Source organism: Panthera onca, chromosome C1 (genome assembly GCF_046562875.1).
Source record: "Panthera onca isolate mPanOnc1 chromosome C1, mPanOnc1 haplotype 2, whole genome shotgun sequence".
Taxonomy (NCBI): Eukaryota; Metazoa; Chordata; class Mammalia; order Carnivora; family Felidae; genus Panthera; species Panthera onca.
In genome coordinates, this window is record NC_138346.1 from 4,516,279 (window position 1) to 4,530,188 (window position 13,910).

At 55.2% G+C, this 13,910-nt stretch overlaps 1 protein-coding gene across 4 annotated transcripts; it reads right to left on the minus strand.

The window, feature by feature from the left end:
* Window positions 1-931: 931 nt before the first annotated feature.
* On the minus strand, window positions 932-12,384 carry ACKR3 (atypical chemokine receptor 3). Of its 4 annotated transcripts, none has more exons than XM_060625880.3 (3): window positions 12,274-12,383; window positions 11,933-12,014; window positions 932-2,821 (listed from the first exon to the last, which is right to left on the minus strand). In XM_060625880.3, exon 3 carries the CDS (start codon window positions 2,793-2,795, stop codon window positions 1,707-1,709), a length of 1,089 nt encoding a protein of 362 aa, XP_060481863.1. In that variant the 5' UTR covers window positions 2,796-2,821; window positions 11,933-12,014; window positions 12,274-12,383; the 3' UTR covers window positions 932-1,706. The 4 variants fall into 4 exon arrangements, 3 of the variants coding, with proteins under 3 accessions (XP_060481863.1, XP_060481864.1, XP_060481865.1); XR_009607962.3 differs by lacking the exon at window positions 932-2,821 and adding an exon at window positions 6,135-6,806 and having other exon boundaries at window positions 12,274-12,384; XM_060625881.3 differs by lacking the exon at window positions 11,933-12,014 and having other exon boundaries at window positions 12,274-12,382.
* Window positions 12,385-13,910: the final 1,526 nt, after the last annotated feature.

Sequence of the window (13,910 nt, forward strand, 5' to 3'; positions counted from 1 at the left end):
CTCTCAAAAATAAATCAACATTAAAAAAATTTTTTTTTTTAAATTGGATGCTCAGAGGGGCTCCTGGGTGGCTCAGTCGGTTAAGCGTCAAACTTCAGCTCAGGTCATGATCTCACAGTCCGTGAGTTCATGCCCCACGTCAGGCTCTGTGCTGACAGCTCAGAGCCTAGAGCCTGCTTCCGATTCTGTGTCTCCCTCTCTCTCTGCCCCTCCCCTGCTCACGCTCTGCCTCTCTTCCTCTCAAAAATAAATAAACATTAAAAAATTAGGGGCGCCTGGGTGGCGCAGTAGGTTAAGCGTCCGACTTCAGCCAGGTCACGATCTTGCGGTCCGTGAGTTCGAGCCCCGCGTCAGGCTCTGGGCTGATGGCTCGGAGCCTGGAGCCTGTTTCCGATTCTGTGTCTCCCTCTCTCTCTGCCCCTCCCCCGTTCATGCTCTGTCTCTCTCTGTCCCAAAAATAAATAAAAAATATTGAAAAAAAAAAAAATTAAAAAAAAAATAATAAAAAAATTAAAAAAAAAAAAAAAATTAAAAAAAAAAAACTTCACAGGGAAGTGTCAATGGGCTATGTGACATGTGGCCCTGGGGGCACACACCAAGCCACACACAAAGTCCCGGGCCCTGGACAATTCTGGGCTGATGGCAGGTGAGAATCTTCCGGCACCACGTGGCCTCGAAGGCTACACTGACCCAGCATCTCCTTTCCCGCAAATATACCACATGACATTAAAAAAAAAAAAAAAAAAAGCACGAAATGTTTTTCCTTTTCTATCACCGCCTCCAAGCTGACCCCTTGGGTTTTGCTTTATGGTAGCGTTCTTGTTTTAAACACGTCAGGCCGACGTAACATGCAGCACAGATGTGTCGTTATTACCACACACACACGCCACTTAAATGTCACACATGCTTTTAAAACTGAGACTCAAATGCCTTTTTAGGAAAAAAAAAAAACTTTATTAAAAAAAAAAATAACTTACAAACGGAGAGAACTTTCTGGAATAAGACCGCTCGCTTTGTGCACAGCGTCGCAGCCCGGGGCAGCTGTGCTTTGTTTCGCCTTTTTCACGTACTTTTACAACACCCATAAGATCACAGACTGCATGACAGAGTCGTTTTGTCGTTCCATACCCCAAAGCACCACACAGATATAAAACTATCGTAAATAAAGCCTTTCCGCCAAGACTGGCGTATATTTATATACTTATATATTTATAGATATATCCTTTCAAACCAGCTAACAATTAATGTCATCCTTAGTCAACACGGAAGTCAAACTAGTCTTCAAACTACCACGCTCTGAATACAAGTCAGCGTTGTGCCTCCCGTACGACATTTAAAATATATTTAAACTTTCAAATACGTTTATCAGGTACACCGATAGTGAGAAAATAAAGTCTTAAGATTTAAATACAAATCGCCATAGAAAACCTTCGGGGAGCACGGAAAGTCCTATGTTACACAAGTGCAGGCAAGCCCATCCCCGCGGCAGGCTTGGGCCAACAGGCCGGTCACAGCTGCGTGAGGAGACACGGCCAGGACGCACGGCCGCGTGCCAGCCGCCACGGCGGCCCGTGGCACACGCTCCCCTCTTCCCGCCACTCGGGCGCCCGGCCCCGAAGCCCCCTGGCCGCGCGCTCGGGAAACGACGCATCCCGGTGCCGCGTGGAAAACGGGCACCTTCGGTCCCCGGGACCCCGCAGGGCGCGTCACTTGGTGTTCTGCTCCAAGGCCGAGTACTCCGTCTCAGACACTCTGGAGGCGTCGATGAGTTTGGTGAGGCCCGTTTTGGCCGAGTACTTAAAGATGAAGGCCTTCATCAGCTCGTACCTGTAGTTACGGTTGATGAAACTGTAGAGCACGGGGTTGACGCAGCAGTGCACCAGGGACAGGCACTGTGTGACGTGCAGGGCCGTGAACAGGAAGTTCTCCAGCTGGCAGGTGAAGGGCAGGTAGTGGAGGATGGAGAAGATGTCCAGGAGCACCACCACGTGGTAGGGGAGCCAGCACACAAGGAAGACCACCACGTAGGAGAAGATGATCTTGCGGCCCGTCTGCTTCTCCTGGTCGCCGGACGCCGAGATGGCTCGGGCCAGCAGGCAGTAGAAGACGGCGATGACGCAGGAGGGGACGGCGAAGCCCAGCACGACGGAGACCAGCTCCATGCTGATGAGCCACTCCTTGACGCTGTGCTCGGGGTAGAAGGAGCGGCAGTAGGTCTCGTTGTTGGACGCCGACGTGACGGTCTTCAGGTAGTAGGTGTCGGGCAGGGACACGCAGAAGGCCAGCAGCCACACCAGGGCGCAGACGGTGCGGCGCACCGCCTTCTTCCTGCGGCTCGACGTGCCGGCGAAGTAGGTGAGGGACAGGTAGCGGTCCACGCTCATGCACGTCAGGAAGAAGATGCTGCCGAACAGGTTGATGGAGAAGATGAGGTGCGTGATCTTGCACGTGAGCTCCCCCATGGGCCACTGGTTGTGCTGCACGAGGCTGACCACCCAGACGGGGATGGTGACCACCACCCACAGGTCGGCGATGGCCAGGTTGAGGATGTAGCAGTGCGTGTCGTAGCCGGTGGTCTTGGCCTGGATGGTGACCCAGACCACCACGGAGTTGGCGATCATGCCGATCACGAAGATGAAGATGTGGACGAAGGCCAGCGTGTACAGCAGAAGGCTTTTGTTGGGCATGTGGGGGCACAGCACCGTGTCCACGACGATGCAGTCGCTGCCGTTGCACGGCCAGCTGACGTCGGAGAAGTTCCCCGGTTCCGAGTAGTCGAAGAGGTGCAGATCCATGGTGCCGAGGGCAGGAAGCAGACGGCCTACACAAAAACCACACAAAGAGAGATGGAGCGGAAGAGCGGCTTCGTTAGGGAACGCCGGAGCGCCAGCCCACGTGCTTTTCCGGCACTCCGTAAGCTCGGCTGTCCCGCTCGGGCTCGGTGGCGGCTTCCCAAAGAAAGGACAAAAGCCAGCCGCCGTGACGGAGCTCTGCACCACCGCCAAGAAAAACCTACCCGGAATCTTAAGCCCACGTGGTGCTAAAGACAGCAAGGGTGGCCGCTGTCTCTGTCTTTTCACGGCTGTGTTCTCAAGACGTCAGCAGCCCGGCCGACGAAATCAACACGGCCCAGGGGCCAGCGAAGCGTCTGACAGCCCAGGCGACGCTGACGGCTCGCTCATTCTCCACGGAGGACAGCGGAGCCGTTTTCCCCACGTCCCAAAGAATGGCAGAGTCGATCAGTCCCTGGCAATGCTGCATGACCAGGGTCCTGTGCTGGGGTCTTAATGACAGCGCTTCGGATTCCCTCCCCAGTGTGCATCAGAAGTGTGACTGACTCGGTGCTTCTGACCTTCCTGCAGCACGCGTGTGTGTCGGCCCGGGTCTCAGGCCGCCTTCGCCCCGCGGTCCTGACGACCATTCGGTACACAACGTCCTGCAGCTCGGGCGCCTGGGTGCACCCCAAACCCGCACCCCCCGTCCCCGGCTGGGCCGCGCGCTTTTCAACTAAGGGCAACCAACCGGCTGTGTTCCCTTCTTTTATTTATCCAACTGCTTCGGGAGCGGCTTGTGCCAAGACCCGGAGCACAAAAGTCACCACCTGCCACGCTTCTGGGGGGCAGACACCTGTCTCCACCGTCTTCCCTGCTGACCTGGGGATCGTCACCATTTGCACATCCATAGAGGAATCCCGCTCCCAGGTACCACGGTGCCTAGACGTGATTTCTCCCGAAATGCACCCACCGTGAGAGCTGTCAGGGGCTGTCTTCTATGGGTGACCCCCCCCCCTGCAAACCTGAGGGTGCTGAGATCCCGCCAGGACCCAGCCCCGGGACGGCAGCCCCACTGTGTGACCGTGGGAACAAGGGCGACCTGCTGAGAGCTACCTCACAGAGGAAGGTGTTTGTGCTTCCTTCCCGCATGTCACGGGTAATGACCCACCCCGAGTCGAGCCTCTGTGCCAACCAAGTTCATTTACAGTGGACTCCAGGTCACCTAGGTGATCTCCCTGGAGGATGCACAGGTCAGTACTCAGGTGGCTACGCTCACGGTATGAGGACACACAGCCGGGAAAAGCACCCATCCCGAGACCAGACCTTCTTGGGTTGGAATCCTGACGCTCCCCTCATGGGCGGTTAACTTGAGACTAGTTAACCTGTCTTCCGCTGCACTGTCAGGGCACCAGAGCCATCGCGGAGTCACCCGGGCACCAAAGGGCCCAGTGCAGAGTCTAGCACATAGGGGACATGCTCTGCAAAAGTCCACCCCCGCCCCCTCCCAACCCTTTAGCAAAGGTCACAGCCTCCCTTAATTCTTGGTCCACGTTTGAAACTAACTCTTGCCGCCTAAGTAATTGCCTGTCCCTGCCTGGAAGGCAAAGGTACACAGAGATGGGCAGGGTGATAGGTTTACCTTCCAGATAAATGAACAGAGTCCCTGACAATGAGACATCCCATTGCCTCCCAGGACTGACTACTTCCTCAGCCTCGAACCCACAGCAGGTGGATCTCAGTTAGTGGAGATCACCAGCAGATTCCCGAGCACTTCTCCTCTGCGGGTTGAAAGTGCCCCTTGGTCCCTCTCCTGGTGACCTAAGCAGGCCCCCGTGTCCCTGCTGCTAAGGGGAGAAGGCTGGGCCCCCCGTGAAGTGCCCGCAGCCAGGAAGCCTGGTGGTCCTCGGAGCACCCCACCAGGAGGGTCCCCGTGCCCTGCGACCACCAACTTGTGCAGGACCAGACCCACAGCAGAGGACGGCATCCCGGGAGACTCAGCACGACCAAGTTTCAGACAAAGAAACTCCTCGCGTGACCAGACTCCGGACCACCTTGTCTTAAGAGGCAGCTCGAGGACCCCCACGGGACACGGGGCAGCAGAAGAGACAGGGGTCCCTGACCCACTGGGTTGGCCTTAGGGTGGACAGCCAGCCCCAGACCGTGCCTTGAGGCCACTATTGCCACGTCCCCCTGGCCACTAACTTGCCCGGGACTGATCCTCTCCACCCTGACCCCTGAAGCGCCCGATTCCAGAACAGAACAAAGCAAGGATTTCAGCTTTGCTTCCTTCCTGGTTCCAAGGCGGTGACCCCTTCTCCCCCCATTTCCCTAAAATGAAACACATTCTGCAGCACGGCCTAGTTTATAAGGTGCTTTCGCCTCATGACCTCATCTGACCCCAGAGTCCCTGCAGAGCAGAGGACCCCTGCTGGAGGGCAGAGGAGGGCGGGAGCCGGGTGGGGCTCCCTCCTCCACCTTCACCGCTACAGCCCTGCAGGGCCTCAGCAGACACGCCCCGGAGCCCCAGATCTGGACTGTCGGCGGGGGCCAGAAAGGAAGGAATGCGCCCCAGCCTTTGTCACCGTGACTGGGTCCAAGCCCCCCCACCTCTCTGCTCACCACAAGGAGACAGTGGGCTCCCGTGCCGTCCAGTGGACAGGCGCTGGGCACTATTCAGCGTGCACAGCCATACCACACAGGGCGGGAGCGTATGAGAAGCCACCTGCCTCTCATGCCCTGCTCTTTTGGACCCTCTGGGGCTCCTGCCAACCGTCGCTGTTCCCAGAGCTTGAGTTGTGGCCAGAGAGAGTGCGGGCCCCATCCCGGGTTTTTCCGCCTCTGCCCTCTGAGCAATGAAAACCTGTTGTAGCGATCACGGGTCCTCCTAGGCCCTCGTGGGGTACACTACCCAATCCACGTGTCCTCTCCCTGTGGCTGAGGGGACACAGTAGGGCTCTTCCAGCAAGGGTTGATGGGCTGAAGGGCACAGCAGAGGCTTCGAGGCCCCTGGCTAGAGCGAGAAAGCCAGCTGGCCCGTCCATCACCGATCATCCACCACCACTCGGCCCAGGAGCTGAAGGCGGGGCCTGTGCCCTGACCACCCGCCTCCGGGGCACCCGCCTCCCAGGCACCCCCTCCCAGGGCAGGAGGCCCCAGCGGTCAAGAGAAGCAGGGAAGCACAGCAAGGAGATGAGACCAACTAGGAATCAAACCTTCCACGAATCTAAACGGGGCCTAAGGAGAGTAAAAGGCCTCAACACAGCTTAGCCTCTGGTCATGCGGGTATCTTCCGTGCATTTGGCTTTGGAAACAATCAAGGGCCGTTTCCAGAAGAGAATATGATCTGACAAAGACAGTCTGCATTTTCTGTCAAATGCTGTCTGCCACAACGCCTGATGACAAAGCTCCCGGCAAAATCTGAGGGTGGAGAGGGCTGGGGGGGGGGGGGGGGGCGGTGCTGATGAACTACAGGGGCCACTTTAATGCCCAGCGTGTCCCACACCAGCTCCTCAGCTGCCCTCCAGCAAAAGCTGGAGGTCACCTCGGCCGGCACAGACAGACAGACTGCATTCCACATGAACCCCGGAGGATTTGCGCTCCCCGTCTAAGCATCAGGCCTCTGAGCCAGTCTCTGGTCTGTCTGTGCTGGGAGGCAGCGGAGGTCTGATGACACCCGGACCTGCAGGAGACCCCTCATCCCACCGGGACCAGTCACCTTCTGCTTTGCACAAACCAGCAAGTCCTTTCCCGCCAGCGTGGGGGCCAGAGCTTGGGAAAAACTCCCAGGGCCAGTCAAACCTGCACACTGCCCGCCTCCCTGCGGACTCAGAGCCCCGAGGCCGGAGGGTGAGACCCACTTCGACACCTAGGTTCACACGTTGCTCCTCTCGAAAGATTCAGGAGTCCCCAGCTGCACGAGCAAGCGTGTTTACTGAAGCACTATTTGTTAGCGAGAAAATTGGAGACAGCGTGGATGTCCATCAGCAGGGGCTGGTTTGTCAAAGCGTCCACCTTCTGAAATATAACATAGCTCTAAGAAAAACGAAAGGGACCCTCCTTTAGGAACACGGAAAGTTACAAGGTAGCCCAAGTGAAGGCGACGTGCCTGTGCCTACGCGTTGCATAATCTCATTTGCGTCCCATAATCTCATTTACGTAAAACAGGAGCAAAAGGTGGGTGTGTCTTTATATGCAAATACACGTGCACAAAGGCCACAGAAAAAAGATCTGGGATAAGTATAAAACTTTGGCAGGCAGCACAGGGGGAGGGGACAGAGGGGGGATTGTCGATTTGACTCTCTAAACTTCTGTGCCACTTGAAATTTGACCTCGAGAATTATGTACATTCAGGAATGTTCCACAGACCAGTAAAGGCTCCCTTTCCATTCTCCTAGACCACGGAGACCCCACTGACAACAAAAAGCCGGACTTTTCACTGTACGTCCCCTTGTCCCCAGCACTCACTGAGTCTTAACTGACCGCTCCTCTCCCCTGGGGTCACTTTCTATGGACCCTTGGGGGTCACCTGCCCCACACCTGTACTCAGGGACCATCACACTTCTGCCATTTCCCTATGGCTGCGGAGGACCCGGTGTCTGTCTGGGCCTCCCCACCGGCCTGGGGTCTGCAAAGGGCCTCATCCACCACTCCTCTTCGCTAGTGGTGGAAAGGTTCCTCTTTGTCGATCGGAGGACTTTTCTGGGAGATGAGCCTCTCCTATCTCAGGCTTATTATTCATCAACCAAGTATCCCAGACAACGAGTGAACTACAGCCAAGTGGCCCGAGGCATTCGTCTGGATCCAAATGGTCCTCCTGAGCTCACCCGGTGAGCTGGGGGGTCAAGCCAGAATTAGAAGTCCCCGGGGTTAGTAGGCAAGGGGTGGCGGTCAGCCTGCAGTAAACATGTCCTCTCCTTGGCCGAAAGTCAGTCCCTCCACGACGGAGACTGCCAAGTGTTCCGGGAACCGGCTGGCGTTCGCCAAAACTGCCTCCTGTGTGTTTGCAAATTCCCATCCCAGACCAGGAAGACTCTTCCCGACCCACCCCTTGGCTGCTCCTGTCCCAATGAACGCATCCCGCTTCTCCCTCCTCGTCCGCCACCCAGGCCACAGGTCTCCGTTCTGTGTCACTTCGTTCACTTCTCTCCACATTCTTCCTGCCCAAGTCCCGCACCCCGACGACGTCTTCACCTTTTTCCACCGCGGCCAGCACAATGCAGGGGCTCAACGCACTCACGGTCAGTAAGTCAGCGGGGTTCAGCAGGCTCCGCCACGCCCAGTGATGCAACGCCATCCCTGGGAATGGGAGTCCGGAAGATTCTGAGCCCCTCATCGAACTGAGACAAACATCAACGCTGTCCAGGCCCCCAAATCTTTGTGGAGCCTCCTCTGCGAGGGGCAGTGCTCTGGGGCATAACAGACCAGAATCACCACGCCCCGCCCCCCAAGAACTTGCCAGTAACTGAGATGGGCAGCAAGGTGCGGGATTTCCCCTCAAGTGGCTTATGGGGGCCTTCAAGGAGAAGGGAAGGCGTGTACCAATGAGGCACCACGAAGAGCATCACTCAATTTGGCTGAGGCCACCCTCCCCACACACGAAAGCTGGCGCAAGACTCCGTCTGGGGCAGGGGTGCAGGGAGCGAGGGGGTCAGGCTGGGCCAGTCCACCAGGAGCCACAGGGGTTTTGAGCAAGGGAGTGGCTTGGGGCAGAAAAGGCTTTGAGGGCAGGGGTGCCACAAAGCCGGGAGAAGGCGCACAGCCGGGTGCTCTGGTGGCCGGGGGCAAACAGGCGGGAGGAAGGCGCTCCCCGAAGTCCCCAGTGGTGCAGGTATGATTTCACAGGCCAGGCCAGGGCTGGGAGGCAGCAGCTCGGACCCTAAGGGGGACCCTCCAGCCCTCGGGGCTCTTTGGGAGACCTCTGCCTACGGGTGACCTTTTTTATTGGCTTTCTGCAATTTGGGATCTGTGTCCCCCAGGACAGAATTTCACAGAGCAAGTCTGCGACGTCCAGATCCTATCACCCTGTTCAGCCTCCCTCTCTGCTGAACCTCCGCAAACCGAGGCCAGGCCAAGGGACCAGTTGATCTCGGTTTGTGGCTCAACATCAGCTCTCTTCCCTTTCGCAACTTTTCCAGAGACTTCATCCAGCGGGAGCTGTGCTCTGGCCTCCTTGCCAAAGTCCCCCCCCCCACCCCACCTTCCCGCACAGCCGGCACGCGGTTCGCTAAGGAGAACCCGCACTACCTCTAAAAACGTGAGGCAACGGCCCAGCGCTGAGGTTTGGGTTTTGTTTTCCCCTCGGTTTTGGTGTTTTTACCGATGCTGCATTACATCCAACGGGGCAGTCCAGGAAAGCTCCGGCCCTGGCAGGCTCCCCGCGGCCATCTGCGAGGGCTGACAACAGATTGGGGACTGGTGGGTCCCCCAGTGCCAGGCAAACAAAAATAATGCTGTCTTGACTGCCCGTTCAGTCTCGGACGGATACTTACTTTACACAAGTAAGGGGCTGCTCTACGTCAGCAGGAAACTCAAAGGTCATAAAGAGAGAGTCAAGGAGAAAGAAAGCTTCCTACCCTGATTCAGATCTAGGCCACCTACCCCTGTTGGGGGGGGGGGGGGGGTCCTCACCATGCTTCCTGTTAACACACGGGGTGGGGTATCTTCATCCACCTTTAAGCATTTGGGGGAGAAAATGAACCCCCACATCCAGAAAGCCCATCTGGTCTATTGTGCTCAGCTGCCCACAGGGAAACAGGGCTGTGCCCAGAAGGGCAGATCCAGAGAGCCCCACGTCACAAAGGCTGCCGTCTGGGTTGGCCGGGTGTAACCAGAGCCTTAGTTCCCACCCAGCTCAGGACCTGGACGAGGCAGTGGGAGGTCAGCCAGGCTTTCGGCCAGACACAATAGGGTTCCCAGGAGAAGGCGACTCAGTCTTAAGGCTCTGCTAATAAAACTCAGGGAAGATCCCCACAAAGGTATCTGTTACAGCAAGAAAATTGGAAGACGCTGTCTGTCTGGCCGACACGGTCCCCCACGCTGCCCACTGCCCTTTGATCTGTCCCTGGCCAACAGCTGTCCAAAGTCACCACTGAGATACTCAAGTCCCTCTACCCTTCAAGAAACCCATCAAGTGTTCGAAATCAGACAATCCCCTCTTTTGTTCCTTTCCTATTCTTCTCTCTCTCTCTCTCTCTATCTCCGCTTGCTTGTTTTTACTTTAATAGAAAATGTGTGTCCCAGGGCTCTGATTTTCCAGACGTGAGAAACAGTGGACGTGACCCAGCCTCCGGGTTTCTTTCTACGCTCTACCCACGTGCAGGAAACTCAACGAGAAGGCGTTCTGACACCATTCTTGTTCCGAAAAGGAAAACTAAGTTCAAACGCTGTGCTTTCCAGTTCCAAATTCCATTTGTGCCCTGCAAAACCACGGAGAGAAAGCTAAAGTCCTCAAGTCCTGAAGGGTTTTTTTCCCCAGCTCGGTTTTACTCTTAGGGTTTCTAGAGTGTCCGTCCGCCAGCCTCAGGTCCGAGTAACCTCAGCCAGCTCCCACATGCCTCCCCGAAAACAGAAACCCCTCTGCCCCGATGATCACACAAAAAGCCACTGTTCCTGATGAAGTAGGTTTTTTTGTTTGGGTTTTTTTTTTTTTTTTTTTTCCAATCCAGAAAGCCTATACTTTGCCTGTTCTGGGTCTGATTAGAAACCATAATACCTTCTCAACTCTCCCAGGACTCGCCGTTAATAAGGGAAAAACTCACCTCCAAAGTCCTGACTCAGTTAAGCACCGTCATGCTGCCTTGGCCACACTTTCTGGAACTTTTTTAAAACTATGACTGCAATGCATGCCCCTCTAAAAAACCAGACAGGCAGCAAAACACAGGCGTTTCTCAATTTTCTTTCGCCCTTCCACCCCACCCCCACCCCCACCCCCCCAGCCCCAGGAGGCTGTGTGGCATCCAGCTCCCGCACATTCAAGTGTGCATGGCCAGAGACCCGGAGAAAAAGAGCAAATTGTTCCCAAGCTAGAGCGCCTATGTGCAACTTTGCTTTAGAGAAAGGCTCTGCATCTGGGGAAGCTTGCTCCTGACGAAAGGACAGGCAGTTTATCCATTTAAAAATCTATAGAAAGTTAAGCACAGACCCCAGCAGCCTGCCCTCTCTTTTCTAGGCAAGCCTATTCGACCTCCACATTTTCCTGGAATAAATAAAAGGACACAAAGGCAGCATCTGCGTTCAAAAAGAAAAGAAAAAGTTACCACATTGAGACTTTGCAGAATGAAGTTTCAGGGGATGTCAGCTCACCGAATCCCTTCAAAGAGCCATAAACCATGTCAGGGGGGCCCTCTGCCACTCCTGGAAAACCTAGTGATCCTGTTGTGAGCAAGTGAATTGGGGGGGGGGGGGGGTGGAGAAAGAAGAAAAGAAAAAATAAAAGAAAAAGGAAAGGAAAAGAAAAGGAAAGGAAAGGAAAGGAAAGAAAGGAAAGGAAAAGAAAGGAAAAGAAAGGAAAGGAAGAAGAGAAGAGGAAAGAAAAAAGAGGAGGAGAGAAGAAAAAGAAAAGGAGGGGAGGGAGACAGCCAGTCTGACTTTTACAACTTCTCATTCTCTCTGGAAGTTACAAGTCTTGGCTAACCACCCACCCCTTGACCTCACTCCAAAGTTCTGCCTGCCAGTCACCCCTTGAATCTTTATGCAAGCTAACAATATAGAACAGCACTCATGTTTTACCCAAAGGGTACATTTAAACGACAAAATCCTAGACTTTTGTGTGTGTCTTTATTGTTCTTTAGCTGAAGTTGGACTTACCTTCCGAGAGCACGGTACCTACTCAGATTAGATCAGCAAGGATGCAATCAAGACACCAGAAGACCGGGCTGCATTTAACATTCACCCTCCCAGCTTCCCCGCTTACAGGATCTGGTAATCCCCCAAAGCACCGAACTCGAGCACGTTCTGGAATCCCACAGTTCAGTGCTTCACTTGAGGATGCCTCTTAATAAAGTGTACGTCTTTCTGGAACTACAGATTTCCTGCCAATTCTATTTCCCCACTGGTATCCCGGCACGAGAGAGGTTAAGCGATGGTGCCAGGCTGTTCCCTATGCCAACTCGGAGCCAGCCGAGCGGACGGTCTGCATTCTTGCTAAGCTCTCCACTTACCCGAGCTTCAACACCCACAGCAGCAAATCAACACCAGATTCCTAAAGCCAACACACCCACGGAGCGCGCCGTCCACCAGTGCCTGAGGGAAAACGGCCCTTTTTACTTTCTGCAGCCCAAAGGTGAAGCCCCACGTTAGCACCGCGCGTTGCAAAAAAAGCAGCCCGTGCAGCATGCAGCCCGTGCTTTCGGAGACCAGACCTGCACGCCCCGGGCAACCGTCAGTCACAGCGATGCAAAGAGAGTCCTCGGTAAAAAGACCGCTCGGCTGAAGAGCAGAAACCCTGCCCGCCTTGCTTCCCTTCCTCTCCCGGCAGGGCTGCCGCGAGCAGCTGCCTTACCTCCGGGCTGGGCTCCGGCTCACTGCTCCCCGCGCTCACCGCCTCCGGGCCGAGCAGTTTGCAGGACTGAGCTCGCCGGCTGCGGACCTGCGTTATATACACTGCAGGAAGGCGCCTCTAGGTGGCAGCTTTGTAACCCGCATCTCCCTCCCTCCCTCCCGGCGCGCGCGCCGCCCCCTCCTGACACACACACGTGCAGGGACACACACACGCACGCCGACACGCACACACACGCGCATGCACGCAGGCACGCGCGCACACCCTTCTCGTAACCCGCCCCGCCCATCTCGGGCGCAGCTCTCCCACCCCCTCCGGCGCACTGCTGGGAAACCCCAGCCGTCCTTGACTTGCAAAGTCTAAGGAGGCCACAAGGTCCGGACCCCACGGGGAAACATATGTCAGCAAAAGGAAAACTGCAAAGACACCCCAGCGCTTTGCAAAATCGTCAAATATTTATCTGGTCTCAGGTATATCTTTAATAATCCCATTACCACCAAGAGTTCCTCTGAATGCCTCTTGGCCCTAGGGAAGACTTTGTTCCCAAGACAAATTGCTCTGACCTTCTGAACTTCGGTGTTGATTTATTTGGCCTGGGTTTTCTTTGTTAATTCCTCCAAAACAGAAGTAACAGTTTGGGTATGAGCAATTAATCAGCACCATTTTCTGTGCCCGGGGAGGGAAAGGGCTTTTGAAATAGATTTTAAGAATTTATTCGGATAGTTTTGTCTGTGAAGGATTTTAGGTCCAGAGTCCTTGAAACTCTAAGCAAAATGGTGTTCCCGAGTGCCTACCCAGTGCCAGGCACACATTAGGGGTATAATAAATGTCTTCTGATAAGGTCTTTTTCTGAAGTGAGTTTAGCAAGTGCTTTATTATGATTACTGAAATCCGCATTCTCATCAAAAAGCGTAGAGCTTAAGTTATGCCCATGGGGAATTCAACCGAAGAAAAACCAACCATTGAACAAGGACGTAAACTTTCACTTTTAAAACCATGCTCACTGAGCTTTTTTCCCCCTAATGTGCAACAGCGTGTGACTTTTGGTTTGCTTTCTGCTTCTTGTGGGGTTCCCTAAGGGCACGTATGCGTGGAGGCACCCGCGTGTTCCCCCTTTCTCCCCAGCTAAAACTTTTTGCCATTCTTTTTATACTTCTCCCTAAAAATAACAGCAGACAGCCCAACGCTGCGCCTGGAGAATCGGAAAGGTCAAACTCTCCCGTGGCGACAAGGCCCTGGTGTGGAGAAAGCTCTTAACAAAAGAAATCCTCTTTTCAGATAAAAGCTTCCCATTTTCCTCCGGTGCCAGAACTCCAAACGCGAGGGCCAAGCGCACACCTGCTCCCCGCCGCCGGCCCCGCCTCCCCCCACCAGCGTCCCCACCCCCACCCCGGGATCGCGGAGGGCGTCGGCCCGCCCCTTCCCGCCCGTCCCGGCCGGTCCCCCTGTCGCCTGGGGACCCAAACTCCACCTCCAGGCGCCTGGGGACAAAGCTGCGGTAAAGGCAACTGCGGGCAGCTCTGGGTGCGCTCGCCCAGGATCGAGGGCAGACTGCAAGAATACTTTTTCCTAACTTTCCCATCCTGGTTGCTTCTTGTGCGTGACCCTGTGTCTGAGCCGCATGGGAATGTAAGCACCGG

What these genes read in the sequence shown, in the direction of transcription:
- ACKR3 (XM_060625880.3), bottom strand. Translation starts at nt 2,795, where the DNA reads ATGGATCTGCACCTCTTCGACTACTCGGAACCGGGGAACTTCTCCGAC.